This window comes from Cornus florida, unplaced genomic scaffold (genome assembly GCF_030987335.1).
Source record: "Cornus florida cultivar Cherokee Brave unplaced genomic scaffold, ASM3098733v1 CherokeeBrave_3.0.0_Hap2_Chr11, whole genome shotgun sequence".
Lineage (NCBI taxonomy): Eukaryota > Viridiplantae > Streptophyta > Magnoliopsida > Cornales > Cornaceae > Cornus > Cornus florida.
The window spans coordinates 27,193,021-27,215,692 of record NW_026775581.1 but is presented as its reverse complement, the minus strand read 5'-3'; the positions used below and the strand labels follow the sequence as shown (position 1 = coordinate 27,215,692).

General features: G+C 32.6%; 1 protein-coding gene across 1 annotated transcript; it reads right to left on the bottom strand.

Moving 5' to 3' along the window:
- Positions 1 to 631: 631 nt before the first annotated feature.
- On the bottom strand, positions 632 to 4,005 carry LOC132285924 (protein JINGUBANG-like). The gene is made up of 2 exons (XM_059788161.1): positions 3,346 to 4,005; positions 632 to 1,436 (listed from the first exon to the last, which is right to left on the bottom strand). The coding sequence occupies exons 1-2, from the start codon at positions 3,931 to 3,933 to the stop codon at positions 714 to 716; spliced, it is 1,311 nt and encodes a 436-aa protein (XP_059644144.1). The 5' UTR covers positions 3,934 to 4,005; the 3' UTR covers positions 632 to 713.
- Between the last annotated feature and the right edge of the window lie 18,667 nt (positions 4,006 to 22,672).

Genomic DNA, 22,672 nt, shown 5'->3' with positions numbered 1-22,672 from the left:
TCAAAATTATTAAATTTAGATGGCAAAAAATTAAGAAAAATGATACATTCTCGAAGGTTGGTGACTAGGTATTGTGTGAATGAAGGTGTTAGTCCCTACCATATGACATCACATTAACATCATGTGTGTAATTTACACACACTCATATTCTCTATTCAACATTTTCGAATTCCTAAACGTATCATTTTTTGTTCAAAGATTATGGAATGAAATATTAGTGTATCAAACTCATAATTATTCGGGTCGAGAGAGAAAAACACTCATATGATATGCATATAGAGTGTATAACCCTTATACATTTTGAAAAATCTCTAACATCCAATTTTTTTAGCGAACAATGGTACGAAAGTTGAAAAGACTAAAGTGTCCCTTTTTTTTTTTTTTTTTTTTTTCTTTTTCGTCTTATATATAATGAGATTATTGGAAGAGAAAATGATATTTTTGGAATTTTCTTCTTAAAAATATCATGTGCACATGACTAAATTTGTAACCAAATAATAACATCAAACCTTTTTTTGATCATTTTTTCAAACTTCATGGATTTATATACCTTAAAAAAAACATTGGACATGCTTTTCTCATTTTGCACTAATTATTCTATTAATGGATTATTAGTGTATCTAAGTACTCATAATTAACTGCAAAAATCTATCACAATCCACAAAATAATTACACTGTACACTTGCAACACAAAACACAAAAAGAAAAAACAACTATTTCAGATCAAAATATTCAGAACCATTTTGGGTGGAGCTCCGACCCGCACTGTTCGTGTGCCTCACGCGCCACACCTTAAGCACCCCATCAAGACTCCCGGTGCAGACCGTACAACCATCCTCACTCTCATCCGTCACGCGCCCAGAAAAGGCAGTCACGCACCTAATGGGCCCTCTATGACCTTGTAAGACCGCAATGCACATGTGTGCACCATCTGGGTCACGAACCCAGACCCTACCCGTCGAGTCAGCCGAGCCGCTGACCAAATAGTTAGCCACACTGGCTAAGCACATCACAGCATGGGTGTGACCCTGAAGTGCACCACCATATTGCAATTGCCCCGAAAACCAACCCTTTAGCCAATAATGTATGTACCCATCCGTGCACCCACCGTAGAGGACACCACTGTCTTGGGTTAGGGTTAGGGTTTTGACGGGTGAGTTCTTCGCCGGTAGGGTCACGGTGAGCGAGTGGGGTCGGTCTCCGTTACAGAAGTTGCGACGCCAAACCCTGACCGTGGCGTCGTCGGAGGCACTGAAGAGTACGCCGTCGTCGGCCACCACAATGGCGTTGATGGGCGCCTGATGGGCTTGGATGGTCTCGATGCATTTGTGGTCAGAAATTCGCCATACTTTCACTGTTTTATCAAGGGAAGCTGAGTACAAAATGTCATCTGATACATTGATTGCCAGAGATGATATGGGCCCCAAATGCTTCATCTGTTAATAAATTCATCAAAACATTTTTTAATGACAATTATTTGCCAAGTAGAAACTATTACAACATAATCAAACTTATTGCCATCTACTAAAAAAGTTAAAATATATAAATATATAAAAGTTATTATCAATTTTTGTTATTGTGAAAATATAGATGAAAAATTGTATTTTTATTCTTATTGACAAAGATTGACTGTTGAACACTATTTATTACAATTGCATAAAGTTTGTATCCTTACTAAAAATATATATATATATATATATATATATCATTTATACCTTTTTTTTTTTTTTTTTTTTCAATATCAATAAACACACTCACTCGCGTACATGGACCAACCCAAAAGCTTTGTTGCGAGGGTGTGCCAAGGAAGTTTTTTCTTAATCTTAGTGGGACTTTGTCAATATTTTGCAAAATTTATAGATACGTAATGCAATATATATATATTTCAGTAGAAGCGAATGCCCCCACTGGTCTCTACATGGGTCTGTGCATGCTCACACAGCCACTTTATCCCTATATGGATATCACTAGGCTTCAATTGTGTTGGTAAGTATCATTTATACTTAACCGAAAGTTGTGGCGCGGTACTACATTTCTTTCTAAAAAAAAAAAAAAATCATTAAATTTCTAAGTATGTTTATAATTTTATAAATGAGTATTTGGAGGTAAAAAAAAAGGTATATATATATATATATATATATATATATATATATATATATAGGTATCATATGTGTGTCTCTGCCCAAGCCATGCATGTTCTAACAGATCAATGCTTTTATTGGGTAGTTGGGTGGTTCAATTATAAGGCTGAAGCAAAAAAAATTTGTATGTACTAGTATTATATATAGACAACCCCTTAAATAAAAGTTTGGTGCTCATTAATATAAGAGTACTGAAGAGTTCTTCAGTCTTTAAATGGTAGGTTGGTGCCTATATTAATATAAGACTGGAAAATTCTTCCATGCACCATTAAGCTTCTGTAGATTTGACATCAAAAAGAGATACGGGGGTTTTAATTGGTAACACCATTTAGTAATAACTTTCCGATGTTTACTAAAGAAAAAAACATCTATTGTATGCAATGTTTTTTTGTTTTTTATTTTTTATTTTTTATAATGAACTTGTTAATTACTTCATCATTTTTCATTAGAAATCTCCATCTAATGTAAGTAGGGATGATATGGTCGAAATTATTATGACTTGCTATAAGTATTGATACATTAATAATTATGTCAGAAAGAAATAATAACAAGAAACTTACAAAAAATATTGGTAGTTTTAAGGGTAAAGTGTAAATAAAAATAATAATAATAATAATAAATCTTGAACTAATTTTCCCCACGCAAATCAATTAATTAATAATTTATTGTAATTAAGGACAAACCGATTATAAAAGGCAATTTTACACTTTTCTTATTAAATTTTTCATTCTTAATAAATTATTTTTATTATCTTTTCTCTTATCTAATATTATTTATCTTAATTTTATATTAGTGTCAATTTATCATAAAAATGGGGAAAAAAATTAAAATCGTAACTACTATTTTCTAAAATGATTAATTTATTACTAAAACTTTACTATTTATAATAAAAGTTTTTATAAAAGTGTCAAACTTTTTTACCGTAAAAAAAAGTACCTTTTTATCATACAATATATTCATGAAAAATTAATAAAATATTTAAATAAAAAAATATCTTCTTTTTTCATGCAACATATTCATGAAAAAAATAAGAAATTACTTAAATTGTTTCTAAATTTTCTACGTATGGTATTTTTGCAAATTTAATACAGAATATATCATCGAATTAAGTAATAAGTGGTCACCTAACTATATAGATTAATGCAAAAAAAAAAAAAAAAAAAGACTAATCAATGCAATTAATTAAAACCATATTGGAGATTACCATCTTGTCCCTGCCGGATATGTAGTTCCGGACATAACTTCCGGTCCTCGGAATGGTCGATAGCCGAACATGCTTCATGACTCCTTCCCACGTCCGGCGCCAAACCCTAATCTTGCAGTCTGCATAGGCTGCATAAACCCTATCGTTTGACACCTCTAGAGCAACCACCATGCATGTCCGGGTCTTGAGTTGATCGCATTCGGTGAATTCCGGCAACCTCCAAACCCTGACGACGTTGCTCTCCGAGCCGGTGTAAACAAAGCCGTTGGAGGCGTCGACGGAGAGGATCTGGCCGTCCTTTTTGAGGACAGAAGAGATGCATCTGTAGGTGGTGTGAAGGTCATCAAGCTGCTTCGAGGCTGCAGGGGTTGTTAGTGTTGTGAAGGAAAGGCGAGGAGAGGATGGTTGGGAGCTGTGGAGACATGGACTTGGGAGAGAAGGTGAGCTCAAGCGAGGAGGTGTCCATGGGGTTTCAGAGAAAGATGATTCTTTGGTGGAAATGCTTCTCAATAATTTGGTGGTGTGGGTTCTTCCTCTTATTGAGAAAGATGGATTTGGAGGTGAATTGGGAGGATCTAGTGAGGCCATCTCTCTCTCCCCCTCCCTTTCTCTCTCTCTATCTCAAAGGACTGGATGATAATGCAAATGGGGTAGTGTTTAAATGCACTTCATGATTTGTAGTTTTAAATAGTTTGGGAAAATTAATCAAGTCTTATTAAATCATCTGCCCAAAAAAGTCTTACTAAATTTCAGAAATGACACCATGTAAGATTTTCCTTTTTAAAGCTTCCATTACAAGGCTGAATTCAGATTTTTAATCTATACTAGTTTTACATACACACACACTATAGTCATTAAATAAAAGTTTGGTGGTCATAAGCTGCTGAAGATTTAAAACTTCTGTAGATTTGACATTGAAAGGAGATAGATGGATGAGGGCCATGAATGGTTTGATGGAGAGGCTGATGGATCCATTAATAGCTTCACTGTATATGAATTCAACTCATTTTTACCAACAAAATAATAAAGGGTTTTGGTAACACTATTTAGTAATAATTGTACCAATGTTTAGAAAAAAGCAGATTAGATGCACAATTAATTCGAATGTTATCAATTTATTTTATGAGAGCAATTATATACAAGTGACTTCGCCAACCAACCCGAAAACATGCATTGGATGCACATTGTATTGGTCGGTACATAAAATATATACATTTCCTTTTTTTACAATGAACTTGATACTTCATCAATTTTCATTACTAAGCTCCGCGTAATATCATTTTATATATGAGGTGTTGGGGTGATGGACATGTGAGATATAAATTTGTAATTGACAATATTTGATGTCAAAACAAGTTCTAGTCGAGTTGTAATTTTAAATTACCATATTAAGGTTGACATTAACTGCGAAATAGAAAGGTTGTTAATTGGGTGTGTTAGAAAACATCCATTTGATGTGCTAGAAGTAAGAGAGATTGTATAAAATTCTGTATTGTATTGATATGTAAGATGAGATGTGTGTATAAGAGTACACGGGGGTTTATAATGGATAGGTCATATGTAAAGAGTAAGTCATTACTATATAAAAAAAATGCTATATATGGTAATGAAGGTAAGTTAAGACAACTATCATATAAGTTAATGCTATATATGGTAATGATATATATATTATTGTGATACCCCTCGATTCTAGAGTCACGGGTGATCAAATCCGAGTACAGATGCGAGGGATACCAAACAATTAAGTATATAAACAATTTTAGAATACAAAAAGAATTAAAGAATAAATAATAATTAAGTTGAAAGAAACTAAATAATAAATCCATAACTTAATAAATAAATTATTCTCTAAATAGAATAATTTAAAACCTTCCATATCATTACAACTCGGGAATCCATCTAGTGGACCCCTAATAATATCCCAATTAGAAAATAACTAAACTGTAATCAAATCCAAAACTAAAACATAAATAAGAGCCCTACATAGTCAGAAGAGTGAATAACTATTTCTGCTTAGCACGAACAGTCTCTATCCTTGGAGTTGACGAACACCTGAAAAATAATGGTGAGTCAGGCACACAAACAAATTCTACTCTATTACAATCCAAGTAAAGACTCGATACACGTATACATCCTAATTAACTCAACAATAATTAGTAATCCATAAATATATATATATATATAGATCCACACTAACGGGTTACCATTGGACTATAGGACGTACTCAACCTGAATAGAAGGTAACATACAAAACGCATAAGTAGTGAGCATGAGTACCTTAACCTACCAGTGTTCTCAATACTCTTATAACCAACGAGACTTCCCAGAGCAGTATACGCTCCTTAACCATAGATCCTGAGTCTCAAGCTCATAGCATGGCAATATAATCATATATATAAAGTCCTTATAAACATAAGATAAAAAATGCCATCCATCTGATAAGTGGCTTGACATAAGTAAGAAGGACTTAACTTCTTTGGTTAATCCATTCTCTTATAAATAAATGGTTAGGATTTAACTTCTTTGGTTAATCAGTCCTTAGAATCCCACCGTCCCATATCGGTGCATTACATCCATACAGTCCAATAATTGATGAAATATTTAAAATAACACATCAATTAATTCCATAAACAAGCATAATAAAAATCAGATAATAACATGATCATATTATACGGTCAACGCATGATTAAAATCATATATCATCAATTTAGATTACTAGAATAATACTAGGCAATTAAATCATCCATTAACAACATGTAAGTTCTATTAAAATTTCACATTATTCATCGTTTCAGAGCACATAATTATTAATTATGCATTCTAGGTATTTAATATGCTCACTATAGTCATTTAAATCATCTATAATAACCTACACAGCCCTAGAAAATCCTAAACCTCAAAACAATAGCCGAAAATTCCAAAAATATTAAAGTAGCAGCGATGAAGCAAGCTCTCAAATTAGGGAGCAAGCTCTGTCCCCTTGAGAGCAAGCTCTGTCCGCTTAAGAGCAAACTCTGTCCTCTTGAGAGCAAGCTTTGTCCTTGTGAGAGCATGCTCTGTCCACTTGAGAGCAAGCTCTCGTCTTGAGGGAGCAGGCTCTCAACTTCATAAAGCCGGCTCTCTCTCTCTAAGAGTCGTCAAAATAATTCCCTTTTGGGAGCCGCCTCTCACCCCTTGGGAGCTGACTCTCACCCTGATCTGCATCATCTTCCTTGTCTTCGACTAGTTCCAATCCCTCTATTATCCATTGTTGATGGTTCTAAGAGTCTGAACTACATCCCGAATCATTCCTGTAATTTATATAAATCAATTATGCATCATTAACATCAATTAAAACAAATACTCGTGGCATAAATTGCAAAATCAATCAATTATAAATAAATTCATCTAACATTATTTAAAATCATAATTAGCATGCATAATAGATCAATTTAAAGTCTGATTAGTTCCTGAAATTAACTTAGGCCGGTATAGAAACACGAAATCTAAGGGAATGAGTAAGAGAAGAATTTGCCTCTAGGTTTCAGATTGAAACCTTAACCTCTTCTTCCTAGACTTTCCGGCGACTTCGGCCTGCCATCAAGACTCTCTGTTGCTCCTGGTTCAACCCACAAGCAAGTTTCAATAACCCCTCCTTGGTTCAGCACTTGTTCTTGGCCAAAACCCTAATTCTCCCTCTCTCAGTTTCTCTTTAAAACTCTCTGTATTTTTCTGCCTCCACTATTACGTGAATAAGGTTTTAAACCCTTGGCAGACTATACACACGTATATATAGGCTAGGCTATTATAGTTTAACCTAATTCTAATTACCTAGTAGAAGGAACAGAAAAATAAAATAAATATATATATATATAGATAAAACCAACTAAAGTTAAAATAATATCAACTACTTTTAACAATTAATAAATATACAGCTATATATATGTATATAAACCCATATTTATATGCATAACATTCATGGGTAATATTAATACCCATTTAACTCCTATCCAAGTAGTCCATGTGTAATACCCCTAGTTTTAAAAAGGATATAATTAGAATTTTATTATTTATTTTGTTATTTTCAGTATTTATTTTATTATTTTTAGGTGTTTACGTGGCTATATGTTTAGATGGTTTCCTATTTTATGTGTAATTGAATTACGTGTTGTGTGCATTGATTTGTATTTAATGATCTAAATTATTGAGTTATTTGTATTATTTGAATTAATTATATTATTTGTGTTATTTGAATTCTTTAAATTAATTGCTTTACTATCATGTAACTGTTTAATTATAGGTGTTTTTAATTGTTCTGTTATAACTGTAAAATTATTTAGGGTTTAGGTTTCACGTTGTAGCGGACTTGTAGTTAGATTTAGAATTAGGTTTTGGTTTTAATTGAAGCCTATAAATAATATATGATATGTCGACTTAGGGTTTTAGAATACAGAACCTTTATTCCCGTAGTGAAAAAGAAAACAGAGAGTTACAGAAAGAGATAAAGGGAGGAAGTTTAGGGTTTTGCCTTAGGCTAGGGTTAAACCAACGAGGAGGAGGAGCAGAGGTTGGCTCGTGGGTAAAACCAAGAGCAGCAGATGAGGTTTAACGGCAACAAAGGTCGCCGGAAAACCTAGGTAGAAGGCGGTTAAAGGTTTCAAACCGAAACCTTAAGAGGCAAGTTCTATTCTGTCTCTCTCCCTTTGGCCTGTGTTCTGTGCATACCTAGGTGGTCTCTAGGATATTAATTAAATATTAATTGAGTTTGTGCATGCCTATTATATGTCAAATTAATCATCTGTATATGTTTAAAATTATGTCTGAAATCATTCTTACACATTTGTTCTTCGTCGTCTGTTAAAGCATGTAAACTGGTATTGTTTTAATCATTGTTTTAGTGATTATTGTTGTAAACTAATGTAATACTCCTAATTTTAAGAGGATAGTCTCGGTATTTATTTGTTTGTTTTAATTGTATTTTTAATTATTTAATTTTAATTGTATTTTTAATTATTTAATTGATTATTTGACTAATTGGTTATGTGTTTAATTGAATTAGGTATTACTTGATTATTTGATTATGTGTCTCTGTATTATTTGTATTTGTCTATGTGTTAATTGTTTAATTAGATTATGTGCTTAAATGGTGTTTTGATTAATTATAAATTAAATGTTTTCTTTTCTTTTATTATTTTATTTTATTTTTCTTTTATGGTTTTAGTTAGTAGTCATGGGCCAACCAATTGGGTCCCATAAATTACTTGGATAGGATGTTGGATGTGTATGGATTATTACCCATAGATAGTTGTGCATGTATATATATATATATATATATATTATATACATATATAAAAGGAAAAATAATTTATTAATTACTTTTATGGTAGCTTGGGTAGTAATATTTAATCTGATGTATATATTTTATATTTAAATAATAAAAATATATATAGATTTGATACGTGTTATATTTTAAGTTATTTTATAATATTATGATAACTTAAGTATTATTGGATAATCCATTAGTAAATAATGGAAGGTGTATAATTTATTTATTTAATAAAGATATACATAAATTATATACGTAACATATTTTACTTACCTTTTTAATATATATAAAAGGGAAAGTAATTTATTAATTACTTTTATGGTAACTTGGGTAGTAATATTCAATCTGATGTATATGTTTTATATTTAAATAATAAAAATATACATAGATTTGATACGTGTTATGTTTTAAGTTACTTTATAATATTGTGGTAACTTAAGTATTATTGGATAATCCATTAATAAATAATGGGATATGTCTAATGTATTTATTTAATAAAGATATACATAAATTATATACGTAACATATTTTACTTATCTTTTTAATATTTTAATTTTAATTTTTTTAAATTGACTTGGATTGGGAAAATGGTTAGGGTTATTTTATTTAGCCTATAAATATATAGCTATATGTTGTAAAAAGGGGTTAGAAATATTCACGTGGTATATTCTAGAGAGAGAGAGAGTTAGAGAAGGAATGAGGAAAAGGAAGGAAGAAGGAGAAAAACCCTGTAGAGAGAAGATCAAGGAAGAAGAAGTGTAACTTTCGATTCGAAAGTTTAAGGCAAGTTCTTCTTCTATCTCTTTCCTTTTGATTCGTGTTTCTGTACATGCCTAGGAAATTCCAGAATTTATTAAACACATAAAATTAAATAATTATGCATGTTTAATTGGATTAGAATATATGTTTTATGAATTTGGTTTATATCTGTTCTTGTGTTATGAATTGATAAATGCATGATTTTAATTTGATTTTCGGTGTGAATTTTTACATGTTTAAATTATGTATTTTTCATATCTGTGGAATGATGGAACGTAGAAACATGCCTAGGATTCCTGAACATTAAATAGGAACTGGGTTTGGGTTTAAATAAATTTAAATAGACTCAATCATAATGATGCTTACTATTTGAATATTTTAAACAAACGAATAAATTTAATCTTTTAATATGTTTTAGCAATTGAGATTAAATGTATAGGATGAATTGGATATGAAGAATGCTTATTTGACGGTATAATAAAATATCATCATATGTATAAGATTCAGTTTATGTAGTACATATGATATAGGAAGCTTAAATAAATAATAAGTTATTCCTATTTTGTGATAACTTGATATCATATTATCATAGTTATTTCTAGATTGTTTGATGTATTTTCTTAATCATTACATTAATTGTTGGATTGTGTAGTTTAATACACCAGTATAGGACGGTGGTATTCTAGGGACGGATTAATTTATCAGTTAAATCCTACCTATTTTATATAAAGGAATGAATTAACTAAAATGTTAAGTCTTACTTATATTCAAGTCAGGTCAGCTGAACAAGTTGGATGACTTATGGAGAATTAATTTATTATATAAGGGAATGGATTAACTAAAATGTTAAGTCCTACTTATATTCAAGTCAGGTTAGCTGAACAAGTTGAATGACTTAAGGAGGATTAATTTATACTGAATATGATGGTTACTAGATTATATATATATAAGTATGGTGCCATGATATGAGCTTGAGTCTCAGGATCAGTGGTTAGGGTGCGTATATCGCCAGGGATGTGTAGCTAGATATATTATAGTTGTGTACCCTGGTAGGTCTAGGTACTCATGCCCATTATATGTGCATTTTGCATGTTGCCTACTATTCAGGTTGAGATAACCCTAGAGTCTAGTGAGGTTCCTTTAGTATGTATATATATATATACGGACTACTAGTTACTGTTGGATTGACTAGGATGTATACGTGTATCGGATCTCTGTTTTGATTGTAGTAGAGTAGAACTTGTTTGTGGGCCTGACCCACCATTATTTTTCAGGTGTTCGTCAGGAGTAGAGGTTGTTCGTGTTAAGCGGGGATCAGTTTACTTCATTCTTTTGATGCTACATAGGAGTTCCTTTATGATTTAGTTTCCTGATTTAGACAGTTATTGCTGTCATTTGTTTAGTTTGGATTTTCTAGGGGTCTACACAGTATGGATTCTCGAGTTGTATTTTGGAGGATCAGTTGTATCAGAAGAGTTTATTAATTAATGGAAATATATTCTGAGGTTTATTATTAGATTATCATTTTAGTTTCTTGTCAGCATTTTATTTATTCTTCTTTATTCTTTTGTACTGTATGTTCGTTTATTATCAATTTATTTTGATATCCCCGGGTATTCGGGCGTGGGCCTAGCCAACCCGCATTCAGAAATCCGGGGGTATCACAACTAAGTACTGGGATGATACTGTATAAATATTAGATTGTTAAAATTAGTCTTAAGGAAGAACAGAAGGGTAGGAAGAGGCTCGAGGTGAAGCAGATGATTCAAAACGAAGCAGGAAGCGGAACAGTAGGCTCAAAGGAGGAGAAAGCCGGCTCCAAAAGGTGGGAGCCAGCTCCCCCCTTCATAGAGCCGGCTCCAAGGGGTTAAGGAGCCGGCTCTAAGGTGCAAAGAGCCTGCTCTGTGGATTTTAGAGCAGGCTCTCTTGGTTAGGCTCTATTTGGGTGCGTTTGGACATTGTTTGGACACTGTTTGGGATTCTAAATGGTTTAAAGGACTGGAATGAGAATTCTAAAAATAATTTCAATGGATTTTAATCCCTCTAATTGTATAATTTGGTCCATAAGGCAAATGGAATAAACAGTGTAAAAATAAGTAACTTTGTACGCTGCTAACGGATATGAAGGACTAAATTGCTAAATTTTGTTTTAAAATTTTAACGGATTATAGCTTGGACTTTAAACATGATATTATGCTATATTAGAGCCATATTAAATAAACTAATGTCTTTGTGCTCATGGATTTAACCGTAGGAAAGTTTAACCAATTTTGCAGGCTGTTAACAAATAAGCAGTATTAAATTGGTCAGTTTTATTTTAAAAATTTAATGGACTATAGAATGATTTTTAAATCATGTTCTAGATGTATAATAGAGTCATTTAATTATAAGACTTGTTTTATACTTACTTTGGATTATAACTGCTGAGATATTAAAACTCTATTCTGCAATTACGTGGATAAAATGCTTTGGATTCTCTTTGCTAAACTGTTAAATAAGGTTCTAGCAATTTACAGGGATGTTAGTTGGATCTTAGGTTGATAAACTGTTTAAGTTCTGTTCTATCAGCTATATGGATTATGTGGATTGTATTTGATGTACTGTACGAGGTGTTGCATCATTTACGGATCATTTACATGGTATGCACCGATATGGGACGGTGGCATACGGAAGGAAGGGTTAGATCAAAACCCTAACTTCTACCCATTTATACATACGGAATGGATTAACTAAAACAGTTAAATCCTGCATGGTTTCATATCCTGTCAACTAAAACAGTTGAACGACATACTAGATGGTTGTTATATTTCTGTATTAGGAAGAATAGGGGTTTAACCAAAACACTTAAACCATAATTATATGTTGTGTTTTGGCGACGAATAGTTGACCAGCTCAATATTGTATTTGGATAGGATTTATATACATATGAATTATGTTAGTCTGTGCGGCTGAACAAGCTGAACGACTAACTGGATTTCTTATGGTTGGATAGGATCGGACTTTAAATATATATGTATGGTATCGCGATATGAGCTTGAGTCTCAGAATCATCGATTAGGGAGCGTATATGCAGTAGGATGCGTAGCTGGCTATGTTGGTTGATGTATACCCTGTTAGGCTTAGGTAGTCATGCCCACTTAGGTGCGTTTTGCATGTTGCCTTCTATTCAGGTTGAGACCCTGATCATAATCTAGCGAGAGTCCTGTAATGTGGATATATATATCTATTTACGGACTATATAGTTATGGTTAAGATATCTAGGATGTATTTGCGTATCGGGTCTCTGTTTGGATTGTAGTTAAGATAGAACTTATTCGTGGGCCTGACCCACTATTATTTTTCAGATAACGGACGGTTCCAGGTCTTAGAGCTTGTTCATGCTGAGCAGAGACAGCTACTCATTCTATCGACGACGTAGGAGGTTTCTTCATGGTTTAACATTAGACTTCTTTTTGGTTGTTCGTTTTCCAGTGTTGGTTTTTATTAGGGGTCCACCAGATGGATTCCCGAATTGTATTAAAAATGGAAAAAGTTAGATGTATCAGAATAATTTTCTTATTTATAAAATTTTATTCTGAGGTTTCAGTTTTGGATTATCTTCTTAGTTTCTTTTCAGCAGTTTTATTTATTCTCGTTTATCTTAATTGTATTCTGTGTTTATTTATTACTAATTGGTTTGATATCCTTGGGTAATCGAGCGTGGGCCTGGTCAACCCGCATTCGGAAATCCGGGGGTATCACATCATACAACCCATTTGGTGATCCATTACTACTATCCAAGTCCATCCTTAAAAACAATAAAAATTTAAATAAAATAATTTAAATCTAACAATTAATTACACATAATACACATCATCAGATAATAAATAATGCAGTTAAATCATTTAAATTCAAATCAATCAAATAAGCCCACAAAATTACATTTAAACACTTTTAATTCATTAAATAATTAAAAAATGATTTACAATTATAGAATATATTCTAACAATTATAGAATATATTCTAATAATTAAAATCAATTAATCCATTAAATAATTAAAAAATGCAAATAAAATAAATAAATAAATGTCGAGACTACCCTTTTAAATTAGGGGTATTACAATTATAGAATATATTTTAACAATTTATGGTAACAATATATTATAGAATATATTCTACCAGCCCCCCTCAAAGTTAAAGTGTGTTATATGAAGCCATCTTGAGTTTGAAAACAATCATTTCACCCTGATGTAATTGACGTGGCACACCTCTGCTGCGTGGTAACTAACGTGGTATGTGACGTGGCACACCCATTGGCACCGTTACAAAATGTGTCTCACGTTGCGCCAATGCTAACATGTCAGGTGACGTAGGGTGGAACTGTGAAGATCTTGGAGGTCAGTGCGGAGCGTGAATAAGTTGATGTTCTCATCCCCAATGGTAACTACTATAAACTGATGGGTGATGAATTTATGAAGATTCACTACGTTGAAGGTGCGTGTGAGCGCATGATCGATGACCGCTGATGGCGCGTGATGGCACAGTGACGGAGCTGATGACCACTGATGGGGCACGATGTGTGATACCCCTCGGATCTGAGACACGGATTGATCAGGTCCAGGGCCAAACCTGAGTGATATCAAACAATTAATATGTAACCGAACACAGAATATAAGATAAAATAAGAAATAAAAATAATAAGCTGAAAAAATGCTACTTGAAAATCCTTAAAATAATATAATTATTGAAATCTGTTAAATCCAAACTCCATAGGTTTACAATTTGGAAATCCATCCATTGGACCCCTTATTAAAGATTCTCAAACCGAAACTGAAACAATAAAAATAAAGTCTAAAACTAACATAAAGAAGATTCCTTCATAGTCGGAGAAATGAATATCTGTATCTGCTCTGCACGTCCAAGCTCTAACCCTGGAACTGGCGAACACCTAAAAAATAAAGAAGTGGGTCAGGCCCACATGCAAGTCCTGATCTACTACAATCTAAACAGTAATCCGATACGCAGATACATCCTAGGAAGACTCAACAATATCTAGAGTAGTCTATATAAGTGTATAGTACACACTATAGGACGCTCGCTAGTCCAATAGGTCTGTCTCAGCCTAAATAGAATGCAACATGCGAATACGCACCCTAAGGTGAGCATGAGTACTTAGACCTACCAAGGAACAACACCTATGTCCAGTTATCCATCCTAGGCGATATACGCGCCTTAACCATGGTCATGAGACTCAAGCTCATACCACGGCACCATATAATATATATATATATATATATAAAGTCTGAACTCCTCCTAATACAGTATACCATCCATCTGTATAGTGGTCTGATATATGTATAACAAATCCATCCTCAAACCATAGTAGGTCATTCAATTCACAATTGATATGACACATGTAGGTGATGGACTTAACCTTTATGATTAATCCATACCTTAATCCCAATTTAGGTAGGCCTAATGTCTGAACTAGTCTATATCTAGTATGTCACCGTCCCATACCGGTACATACTATCCTCCAGTTAACAGAGTTGATAAAACAGTACTAGATAGTCATCAACCCAACTCCCAAAATATGCACAAACCAAATTAATCCATAAATATAAAACTTATGCATTCAGTCCAAGCCTAGAAATTATATTTCAACTATTAAATTTGCTAATTTTGAAACATAGCATTTATATCATGCATCAAATCCATTAATTGATAAAATTAACTAAACTGTTATATCAATTTACTTCCAACCAAACATAAATAATTCCAATAATTTACTATGCTTATAAAACTGTCTAAATATAATTAAAACAGTAATAAATAAAAATCCCAATTCCAGTCCGTTAAATGACAAAACAAAAGTATGCAATTTATTTCTCTAAACAGTGTCATAACTGATGCAATTTATATCCAGTTTAAATCATCAGTTAATTCCATCCACATTTACATCTAGTTATACTACTATATACTTAAACCATAATAAAAATATAACTAGCAGTTTAAGATTATACAGAGAAATCAAAATTTCAAAAATAATAGACAAAAGAAAATTAATTCTTCAAACATCCTCCTACGGTTCTCTATTTAAACTAAAGTTAATTCCATCCTCAATACCTACTCGTAACCATGCTTCCCAACATTTTTATAAGTCTTTGGCAATGATTTACACCTTCCAGTAGCTTTTAAATAATTTTAAAAAACCAATTTTCAGCCCAAACGGACCTTAAAATCAACATTCTGGGTAATTAAAGAAAAAGCAGACTCTAGAAAAAAGTTGAGCCTGCTCTTCCCATCTAGAGCCTGCTCTAGTGCACCAAGATCCGGATCCTCCTCTTTGGGAGCCAGCTATAAGGGTTTTGGAAGCCTCTTCTTCCTCTCTTAACAGCCTTCTGTCCGTTTAAACTTCGTCTTCTCCGATTCCTGTAAGTACCAGTTCTCTGTAGTACTTTTATTACATGTTTTTAAGGTCTATTCTAATTCCAGATTGATTATAAAACAAGGATATACAATGATATTTAATCAAAACTTGAATTGAAAAACAAACTGTTACTCAATGGAGCAAGGTTACAAAGTTACAGTTTTTATTACTATCTTGTTAAAACAACCAAGAACAGGTTTATTCCATGAATTGAAACATAAATTAAACATGCATAAAGGTTATAATTAAACCTTAGTTTAATTCCTGGAGTCTTCCTAAACATGCACAGAACACAGATTAAAGAGATAGAGCAGAACAGAACTTGCCTTAAGTTTCAGATTTGAAACTCTAAACTGTCGTCTCCTGAATTTTCCGACGAAGTTTCCGACTGTTGTTTCACCTTCGTCACTCTTGGTTTAGTTTTAGTTGAAACCCACAACCCTAGCTTCCCTCCTCAATCCCTTTCTGTAAGCTCTCAAGTTTCCACTCTCTGTTTTCTTAAAACCACAACCGTTGCTCTCTGTATTTTTACTGCGTATATGGGTTTTGTTTTTAAAACCCTAGGTAGAACTCGTACATGTATATTTATAGGCTTAGTAATCCAACCCTAATCCTTGTATAATTTGAGCCCTAATGCAACACTTAATCGGCCCAAGAATAACCTAAGTTATAACCTATGTCGGCTAATACGTGAAAATATAGAAAAACACAAGTCTAATCTAAACCAATTTAATTAAATAAAACCAATTATCAATTAAGTCAAATAAAACATCATAATACAATTTAATTTAAAGCAATTTACAATAAAAGAAAACAAAACACTTTAATCAATTAATTAAAACAAAATCAAATGTAAATAATCATAAAAGAAACACACAATTAAAATAACCAATAAAATAACATGCAATTAAACAATTAAATAAAGGATTAAATAATTAAATAAATGTCAGAACTATCCTTTTAAAATTAGGGGTATTACACGATGACGGAGCTGATCCGACACGTTGAAATGCGGGATTACCGCTAATGCGTGTGAAAGCACATGAAAGATGATTACCACTTGAGGCGCATGGTGGCGCGATAACAGAGCTGATCCAATAAGTTGAGCATCTCTGAACGAGGCATCTCGTTAAACAACGAGGCTTCCCTATACGGGGCATCCCTAGGCGAGGCTTCGCTAAACGAGCCATCTCGTTGGGTTTCCCGAAGGAAGACTTACAACGACGCATCCCTGAATGGGGCATATGAAGATCTTGTAGTGCGGAAGCGTGTTGGTTGAGCGCCATCGCCGTGGATGGGGCTAATGGTACCAAACTCGACGGTGACTACGATAAACTGGTAGATTGTTTACCACAGCTCGAAAGACTCTGATATCATGTTAGAAATAAGAAAGGGAGTATAGAACTCTGTATTGTATTAATGTGTAAGATGAGATGTGTGTACAAGAGTACGTCGGGGTTTATATAGTAAAGATGATCATGTGTGAAAAGCAAGTCATTACCATATAAGGTAATGTTATATAGGGTAATGAGGGTAGGTTAAGATAATTACCATATAAATTAATACTATATACGGTAATGAAATATTATAGAATATATTCTAATAATATATGGTAACAATATATTATAGAATATATTCTAATAGGATGCACATTGTATTGGTCGGTACATAAAATATATATATATATATATATATATATATATATATATATATATATATATTTCTTTTTTTATAATTTACTCTTCTTCTTTTTCATTAAAAAGTAAGCTTATTTTTATTTTTTAGTTTTTACAATGAACTTGATACTTCATCAATTTTCATTACTAAGCACTATGTAATATCATTTTATATATAAGGTGTTGGGTGTGACAGAAGCTCTAATACTAATTGTTGGGTATGGAAGCGTGGACAAACAACGATTGTTTAAGGAGTAAATCACACATACAATAAAGTAATAATGAAGAATAAACAATCACAAAAGAACACAAGATATATGCGGTTGGTTGGGGCAAAATCGTTTTGTCTACGCCTACAAAGTGTACTAAACAAATTCAGTATGAATAAGATAGGGTCTTACAATGGCGAACACTCTTTCTCTCAATTTCTCTAATCTAATGGCCGATACAACACAATTTTTCTCACTCTTTTCACTACAAGAAATTTGGTGTTTTGCAACAAAACTTTTTGTCACTAAATACGGACAATTTGTTGCAAAAAACTTTTTGCAACAAAAAAATTTTGTGGTGAGGTTGTCCCTATAAGTTCGTTGTAAAAGGTTTTATGCAACAAAAACTTTTGTCACAAAAAGTTTAATCTTTTGCAATAAAAAATTTACTTGTCACGAAAGATACAATGATTAGCAACAAATAATTTGTCTCTATTTCTCCAAAAATTTGTTGCTTAATACAACTCTATTTCAAGGACTTTTGTTGGTAAAAGACTTTTGTTGCTAAAAGGTTAATCATTTGTTGCTTAATACAACTCCAATCCAAGGAATTTTGTATTGGTAAGAATATATGCTTCATGTGACATTTAAGATATAACAACCCTTCTACTAATATGCTATGAGATAATTAACAATATGCTAAGAAATGATTAATTAAATATGCAACTATATATTTAATTAAATATGTAAAATAAAATAATAAAATAATAAATAATAAATAAAGAACCTGGACCGAGGCTAGTATTGGATACTATGTCCTTAAGACAGATTCGCTCCACTATGGTGCTAACGGACTCAGTGGCATCTATCTCCCAGGATATAACGGTCTACATCCACCAGTAGCAGCACTACAAACTCGTGGATACGGCGAACCTCTTCCGTTAATACTCTCCCTGACTCAAAAATACATCTATACTATATAAATGCTAAATTGGGTGCAACCCGAACCAAATGGTTTGGACCAATCTTAATATAGCTCGATAAAATTGAATTAGGGTCTAAGTGGTTCGGACCACTTAACCTATGGTTTGAACTCACTTGGGTTGGGTTCAAGTCTAGAGAGGGAGATAGAAGAAATTGAAAAATGAATGATTTGTAAATGATCCAAAGGGAGATATTTATAGGTAACAAGGTGACTTTTCGGATTGGGTGCAACCCTTTGGAAAAAACTAAAAAGTAGTTTTTAATTAATGTGTCTTTTTGGATTGGGTGTGTCTCTTCATCATTGGACACAACCATTTATATGTGTCTCTTCACACTGGACACATCCATTCCAATTGGTTGCAATGGTTCACATGGTATCTATTCACTAATAGACACATCCACTCCAATAGGTTGCAATGGTTCACATGGTGTCTGTTTACCAATAGACACATCCACTCCAATAGGTTGCAATGGTTCACATGAATAGTTATGTTTGTTAGTTTTGAGTTGCAACCTTTTATAAATAGATGCAACTCTTTGAAAAACAGATGCAACCCTTTGGAAAAAAAAAAAAAAACTAACTTTTAATTTAAATTAAAAAACTAACCACCCATTTAAATATGCCCAGCCCAAAATTAAAGGCCCAATTCAAGATTCTATTTAGTAAAAAAAATAATTGGACTTTACAATTAGGCCCAAGCAATTAGGCCTAAGCCAAAGCCCAAGTCTAAATTTGGTTTATTTAAATTTTAATTAGTTTCAACATTTTTTTCCACGTGGGACAAACACTTCCCACATTTTGCATACCTATTTAGGCTTATCAAAACACCACACTTTGGAGCTAATTTCTCATTCACCCGGAAACGGATTTGAGAAAGTAAATATACCACGTTCATCTCCTTACGGAGAGAAACGTGCTCATCTAGAGATCCGCAAAAAATTATTAGCGGAATCTATTCCAAACCTCATCCAATGTTTATGTTTTTAATGCCCACGTTTTCAACATTTTGTTGCTAAATATACAATAATTTGCAACAAAAGCAATTTCGTCACTAAATATGCAATAATTTGCAACAAAACTAGATTGTTTCTAAAAATGTATCTATTTGCAACAAAATTAGATTGTTTCTAAAAATGTATTTATTTGCAACAAAAGTAGATTGTTTTTAAAAATGTATATATTTGCAACAAAATTGAATTTGCCACTAAAAGATAAAACAATTGCAACAAAAATATATTTGTTACCTAATATAATGCAATTTGCAACAAAAATATATTTGTCACCTCATTTAGTACAATTTGCAACAAAACTACCTTTGTCACAAGTGTTGATATTTAACAACAAATATTTTTAGTTGCCAATTTTTTAAAATTTGTGGATAAATGCATTAAAAATCATAATTTGGTTTTATTTTTTTGTTCTCAATAATGTTTTTCTTCCTCTTAATAAACTAATTTATAAGACATCTTTTTTTCTCAGTAATACCAAACATGTCAATTAAACAAATTATCAATTACAAAATATACAATCTAATACAAATGAAAAGGTAAAATATTATTTCATATATCCAATCATCCATACATATTCCAAATATGGGATCAAGACGAGATTCATATACATAGAGAATGACTAAACTTATACCCAACAATATAGGGAGATGGGCTTAGAAAAAATTCACTAACAAAAACTAATACCATCTACATGTAACCTGCCAACAATGGGGAGATGGGAGATCCATAAATACAATCCCTTGTGAGAATCAAAAGTACTAAAGTGAGTTTGTTTTAAGCCCAATGAAACAAAAAAAATATAGTCACTGGGTCTGCAACAAAAAGATGTAAAAAAGCTAATAAGCCCAACTACATGCAATCTGCCAACAATGGGAAGATGGGAGATCTATAAATTTAATCCCATGTAAGAACCAAAAGTACAAAAGTGAGTTTATCATGAGCCCATATGAAACAAAATATATAGTTAATGGCCTGCAACAAAAAGTCAAAAAGATAATCCCAGTCACATGTAATCTATCAACAAAATAGAAAAATTATGATTAGTTCAAACCACTATAACAAATTTAAGTTTCTTCAAGGTCTTCTTATATTTTCAAGGCCTTTTTTACACACTAAGAATGCAAAAATACAAACCAAATAACAAACCATAAGATAACAAATAATTATTAAAGAAGCACAAAAAAATATCTTAAACAATTCACATTAATACAAAAACCAACATGCTTGGAAAGATTACAAATACATTAACATGTTTGGTCTTCAACTATTGATGGACTTGCAGTAGGTGTTTCTGGGTTCGGTTCTCTTCTTCCTCTTTTTACACCTAACTTTACTCTTTAATTTAGAAAAGGGGCATCTATTTTAGCTTCATCTTCTTTTCCATCACCATTAACACCATCTCTCTTTCTTACACACACACAGTCAATATAAATATACACATATGCTAATGGGCATTGATTAGGGTTGATATAAAACCCCCCTTACAAAGGAATCCCACTCCCACAAAGTCTACACCTTTTAGAAAGAGAAAATCAAATGAGGAAATAAATTTTTGCACATATCAGGCAAGTGCAACCAATCCGCAAAATTGCGCCTAGTCGGACTTCTCAAAACTCCGTTGTGAGACAAGTGCAACATGTCCGCAAAAGTGCAATCGGTGAACTCCCGTTGTGAGATAAGTGTGAAAAGTCCGCAAAAGTGCGATTGATCGGATACTACACAATACCATGGTTGATACAAGTTGGATATACCGATCGTTAAAAATATGAACAGTCAGACTTCACTTCACACAAGTGCGATTGATCTGTAAAAGTGTGATCGCTCGGACTTCTCCAAAACTGTAATCTGACAAGGGACCAGGCTTCACAACCTCAACAATCTCCCACTTTAAGGTTAGAGCACTAGTAGATACATTCCATTAACTATCGGTGCATATCGGTGTATATCGGTGCGTGCTATGACTTTAATAATGCTCCCAAGTGCAAGTTGTTGTGAAGTAATATATATTCGGTGAGTCGGAAGTTGAACCACATTGAAAATGGTGAACAACAACTAAAGGTGAAAGAAAAGAAATATATATAAAATATTTTGGATATTTATAGGCCAGGGTTGATAATGGAGAATTTATTAAAGTAAAAATAATATTTCAAAAGTACTAAGGTCTAAGAGATCCCCACACAACAAATCCATGATATTTAATAACAATTTTATTTTATAAGACAATTGAGACTCATACAAAGGATCATCCAAATCGGAAGATATTGAAAGTTATTTTATCAAAAATATTTTGCGAAAGATAAATTCATAAAGTTGAATGATTCTTGACATGATAAAACTAGTTATTTGATTCGTTGGAAACTTTAAGCATTCATTGTAATGTCCCGAATTTTTCTGAATTTTTTTTATTTTTATTTTATTTATTTTTCGTGTCTCGTTTTACATATCACGTGAGTCTCAAGGAACGTTTAAGTCATTTTCTTGAGACAAGGGTTTTAAAAGTGTATTTTAATTATTTTAAGTTAATTAAAAGTGACGGGATCATTTTTAGAATTTTTCGGTAGTCGAGACGATTTTTGGGCTCAGGAACCTCTCCCAATTTTGCCATTTTCATTAAGGGGTATTGTAGACATTTCATTAATATATACATATATATATGTATCTAGACATGGAGGTAGATATTTTGGGGGATGTCTATGGCATTGCAAAGGAAGAGTGAGGGCAAGGTAGTAAATTGGTCAAAAGTTAATATTCACCCAATGAGTGACAAGTGGCATGTTTTGGAACTACCAAGCCAAATGTAAGACAAGCCAATCCTCACCTCCTCTGGATCAAAATCATCTGTTGTTCCACACGGTCCATATGTGTGGCCAAAAATTGGCCACGTTAATTAAAAAAAGCACTGCAGCAGATGGTAAGAAAAGTTTAACTCAGTGTATATATAATGTGTTTATATGTATATTTAATTGTAATTTCT